General features: G+C 38.8%; 1 protein-coding gene across 3 annotated transcripts in view; it reads left to right on the top strand.

Annotated features, from left to right (window-relative positions):
* The window catches only part of LOC103745296 (dedicator of cytokinesis protein 7), a gene marked incomplete at its 5' end in the record, with an annotated part of 101577 nt that overhangs the window by 49513 nt on the left and 47006 nt on the right, over positions 1–5058 (top strand). For all 3 annotated transcript variants that reach the window (XM_008847202.1, XM_017801690.1, XM_017801692.2), the window contains 2 exon segments: positions 2111–2207; positions 3246–3342. In XM_008847202.1, the coding sequence (XP_008845424.1) occupies positions 2111–2207; positions 3246–3342 (194 nt within the window).

The raw sequence follows: 5058 nt of genomic DNA, 5'->3' as shown, positions 1-5058 counted from the left end.
GGTCTACATAGTGAGTTCCAGGCCAGCTGGGACTACAAGGAGACCCTGTCTCAAAAAGACCAAATTAAAAAAAAAATACATATACATATACATATACATATACATATATATTATATATATAATTGGGTCTGGTCAGGTGGCTCAGGGGTTAAGAGCACTTGTTGTTCATCCAGAGAACCTGAGTTGAACTCCCAGCACCCACATGGTGGCTCTTGCCCCCTTCTGGACTTTGTGGGCAGTATACACATACAAATAAACATACCAGCAATCAGAACACTTGTACAAATAAAAATAAATAAATCTGCCGGACAAGGTGGCACATGCCTTTAGTCCCAGCACTTGGGAGGCAGAGGCAAGCAGATCTTTGTGAGTTCAAGGCCAGCCTGATCTACATAGTGAGTTCCAGGTCAGCTGGGGCCACAGGGAGACCCTGTCTCAAAAAAGACAAAACTGAAAATAAATAAATCATTATAAATTAATTATGGGGCTGGAGAGATGGCTCGGTGGTTAAGAGCATTGGCCATTCTTACAGAAGACCTGGGTTCGAATCCCAACACCCACATGGCAGCTAACAGCCATCCTTAACCCCAGTTCCAGGGGATCTGACACCCTCTTGTGTTCTCTACAGGCACTACATGACACAGGTGCACTTACATGCATGCAGGCAATGCACTCGTACACATAAAGTAATAGTAAATAATAAAGTATTTTTTAAATTAATTATTGGCTGCTGGGCGTGGTGGCGCAGGCCTTTAATCCCAGCACTCGGGAGGCAGAGGCGGGTGGATCCTCTGTGAGTTTGAGGCCAGTCTGGTCTACGGAGTGAGTTCCAGGCACCTGGAGCTACACGGAGACCCTGTCTCAAAAAGACCAAAAAATAATTATTATTATTATTATTGGGGCTAGAGAGATAACTCAGCTGTTATGAGCACTTGGCTGCTCCAAGAGGACCTTGGTTCAATTCCCAGCACCCTTATGGTGGCTAACAACCATTCGTAACTCCAGTTCCAGGGGATCTGATGCCCTCTTCTCATCTCCAGAGGCATTGCTCAACGGGCATTTACACCCATGGAGGCGATACACTCATACACATAAAATAAAAAGAATAATAAATAAGGTTTTTTTTTTAATTGTTTAATAACCACATGATTAGAAGCATTTCATTACAGCATTAACATATTCAATAACAATTTCCAGAGCAAATAAGGTTTTTTAAATTGTTAATTAATGCTGTGGGTGGCAAAAGAGCAGATTCATTGGCAAGGATGTCTTGTAGAGTAGGGGAAGACCCTTCTGAAGAGGTGATGGGTGATTGCCCACTGAAAATTTGTGGGCAAACTAATCAAATAAAAGGCCCAGATAATCATTGCACCAAGTTCTAATCAAGAGCATATGTAGTCAAACTACCCAAACTATACCATTAGGGAGAGCAAGGAGAGTTGATTACCTAATGGCATAGCACAAGGTACAGTGGAGGAAATGAGGTGTTATCATGTAGTCCTTACAAGAAAATCTGTGTTTGACCCTTTCTTTCCTTTAAAAGGGTCCCCCCCAAAAAAAAACATATCGTGTTTATCAAATATTTCTTTCTTAATTATTGTGAAAACGTTCAAATAAAAATTACTACTGTCATGCCAGGCGTGGTGGCGCACACCTTTAATCCCAGCACTGGGGGGGCAGAGGCAGGCAGATCTCTGTGAGTTCAAGACCAGCCTGGTGTACATAGTGAGTTCCAGAACAGCTGGGGCTACAGGGAGACCCTGTCTCAAAAAGGAAAAAAAAAAAAAATCTCTATTGTCAAGCTAGGCGTGGTCATGCACCCCTTTAATCCCAGCATTTGGGAAGGAAAGGCTGGTGGATCTCTGTGAAATCAGGGTCTACATAATGAGTTCCAGGCCAGATGGAACTATAGGGAAATGCTATCTCAAAGAACAAACACTAAAAAAAAGTTTTAAAAAAATCACCACTGTCTAGTACTAGACTTTTACTGAAAAAAAAATTGATACACATAAAATGAATGATATACAGTGTTTCTTGTGTTTTCAAATATACATTTATGTAGTCCAGCTGAAATAACATTTTTAAATTGGTTTTAAAATTTGTTTGGCAGAGAGAAGCCCATCTGGAAGTGCCTTTGGAAGCCAAGAAAACCTGAGGTGGAGAAAGGATATGACACACTGGCGTCAGAACACGGAGAAGCTTGACAAGTACTATAGCCTGCTGTGCTTCTAATGGGTGGCTGCATTTTAAATGCAAAAGGAAATTCATTAGTTTGAGTTTTATTTTGTATTTATTCGGCATTCCTATATTAAAAGATAAAATACTAATATTTTAACTTTAAATTTAGATTTAAAATATTTGAGGAAAGAATTTGTTATAGTACAATGCTTTATATATTTTTAAAACTTTTACTTACTAAACTTTTATTGAATACTCACTTTGTGCTAGATACAAAAAAGGACAATGAAGAGTAAAACAGCCTTTAAATTTTATTTATTTATTTATTTATCTTTTTATGCATATGTGTGTGCCTACTTGACTTTATGTGCACCACATGCATACTGGAGCCTACAGAGTCCAGAGGAGGGTGTCGGATCCTCTGCATCTAGAGTTACAGGTGGTTGTGAGCCACCATGTATTTACACTATGCACAGTATGATTTTTTAAATATATCTTACAATATTTTAAATAACTATAGTCATGCCTTTTAATATATCTCTCACCTCACATATTTTTTTCTTTTTTCAAGTTTTTTTTTCTAATGCCTGATTCTGTCTAATATCACTTAAGAGCTAAACTGTCTTCTGAGAATATTTGTAGGAACAACCAAGAGGAAGTTAGATGAACACTTAGAAAAATAAAGTAATAGATGCATTGTTAATAGATACACTGAAAATGTTTGGAATCTAAGATGATTACTAAACTTTGAATGTTGCTTTAAAATAAGGCAGTCCTGATGTAAGCCTACATAGCACCACCTAGTGTTGGCACCTTTCACTGCTACAGCTCTGAAAGCTAAAGCAAGCATGCATGCCTTTAGGTGCTTCAGTGCTAGGAATAAAGATTTAGGAAACAGAACATTCTAATATATGAAATTGCCTATTTTCTTACTTTCTTGCAAGTTTTTATTCAAGCAAATATTTTAAATAATTTAAAGGTTCTTGTTTTACTGAATCTTTAAGTCATTTTTTACTTCTGGCTTTTCAAAAGATAAGTAAAACTTGTTGTATGTTTTGTATTATTAGGTCAAGAGCAGAGATTGAACATGAAGCACTGATTGACGGAAACCTGGCTACTGAAGCAAACCTAATCATTTTAGATACGTTAGAGATTGTTGTCCAGGTAAGAACACAAGCAAGAGGAATAAGCACAGACTTGGTAAACAGGGATTGGAAAGAAAGTAGGTTTTGAGCCATATAATTATAGTTAAACATCAGTAGTTCCTAAACATTTAGTTGTAAGCCATCTGTAAGTCTCTAATTATAAATTATATCTCTTCCCACAGTTTCAGATGTTTATTCTTTGAGCATGATTATAAAATCTTCATCTCTTTGTCCTCTTCAAGGCCTAGTTTTGCATTTCCAAGTGGCTGCTGAGTGTTTATACTAGGAGGTCTTGCCATAATACAGTCAACATGCAAGATAGAGATATGCTAAGTTTATCTGTATCTACATATTATAGCAGTGTTTTATGTTTTTCATATATAATTACGTTATTTGGTGTGTTGATAGCTTTCTGGACAGTATTATCCTGTTAGTAGTGGTAGCTATATCTAACATTTACACAGTTTTTTAAGGCAATGTCCTAAGTACTTCACAGATGTTAATTTTGTCTTTTTAAAAACCTTAGGCAGCTGGGCGTTGTGACGCACGCTTTTAATACCAGCACTCGGGAGGCAGAGGCAGGCAGATCTCTGTGAGTTCAAGGCCAGCCTGGTCTACGTAGTGAGTTCCAGGGGGCTACAAGGAGACCCTGTCTCTAAAAGATCAAAAAAGAAAAAAACCTTAGGCAACCGAAATGATAATTGCCCCATCTTATACATAAGAGTTGGTAGCCACAGGGATATTAAGCAGTTTCCCATGGTCACACAGGAAATGGAAGAAACAAGATTTGAATATTTTTTTTTTTGGTCTTTTTGAGACAGGGCCTCTTTGTAGCCCCCAGCTGTCCTGAACTCACTATGTAGACCAGGCTGGCCTTGAACTCACAGAGATCCACCTGCCTCTGCCTCCTGATTTTTTGGTTTTAGTGAATATGTCTCTCACTTGTATCTCCATTCCCTTTCTACTGTCATCACTTTGTTAGGTTCTTATTTCAAAGTTATTATAATGGCTACCTACTTGATGATGTTCTATGTTCTCTTTCTGATCTGTTCTTGATGTTTCCGTGAGATTATTTTTCTTACATTTTAGTGCTTATTACCCTGATTGAAATTTTTGAAACATAAAAACTTGAAAATTTCCTGAGACTGGAGAGATGTCTCAAATGATCATTTGCTGCACTGTCATGAGGGCTGCAGTTCAGATCCCAGCACCCATGGAACAAGCCTAGCATCCAGCACACACCTGGAGCCCCAGCTCCAAGGAAAATGGAGACAGGAGGATCCCTGAGGCTTGCTGGCTTCTAGCTTAGCCAGGAAAACTCAAGACCCTTTCTCAAAGGAATAGGCAGAGAATGATAGACGAGGACACTGAATGCCTCTTCTGATCTACACACATGCACATACACACATACCACGGAGACACAGATATACAGCATATGCAAAAAAATTATTTTAAAAATTCGGTGTATTAGTCAGGGTTCTCCAAAGAAACAGAACCAGTAGAATGAATATATATAAAGATTTATCAGCTTAGCTCACAGGATAGAGTCCGAGTAGTCCAACAAGGCTGCACCACACTGGAGAGGCTGAGAATCTGTAGTCGCTCAGTCCACAAGGCTGGATGTCTCAGTAGTCCCAATCCGGTGCTGAAGGTCTGACAAATTCCAAAATATCAGCTAGTCTTCAGTCTACAGCAGTAAGACAAACTCACCAGCGAGAGAGAAGGCAAGCAGCAA

The sequence above is a fragment of the Nannospalax galili genome, unplaced genomic scaffold (genome assembly GCF_000622305.1).
Source record: "Nannospalax galili isolate Female #2095 unplaced genomic scaffold, S.galili_v1.0 scaffold3423, whole genome shotgun sequence".
Classification (NCBI taxonomy): domain Eukaryota; kingdom Metazoa; phylum Chordata; class Mammalia; order Rodentia; family Spalacidae; genus Nannospalax; species Nannospalax galili.
This window is presented reverse-complemented; position numbering and strand designations above follow the sequence as displayed.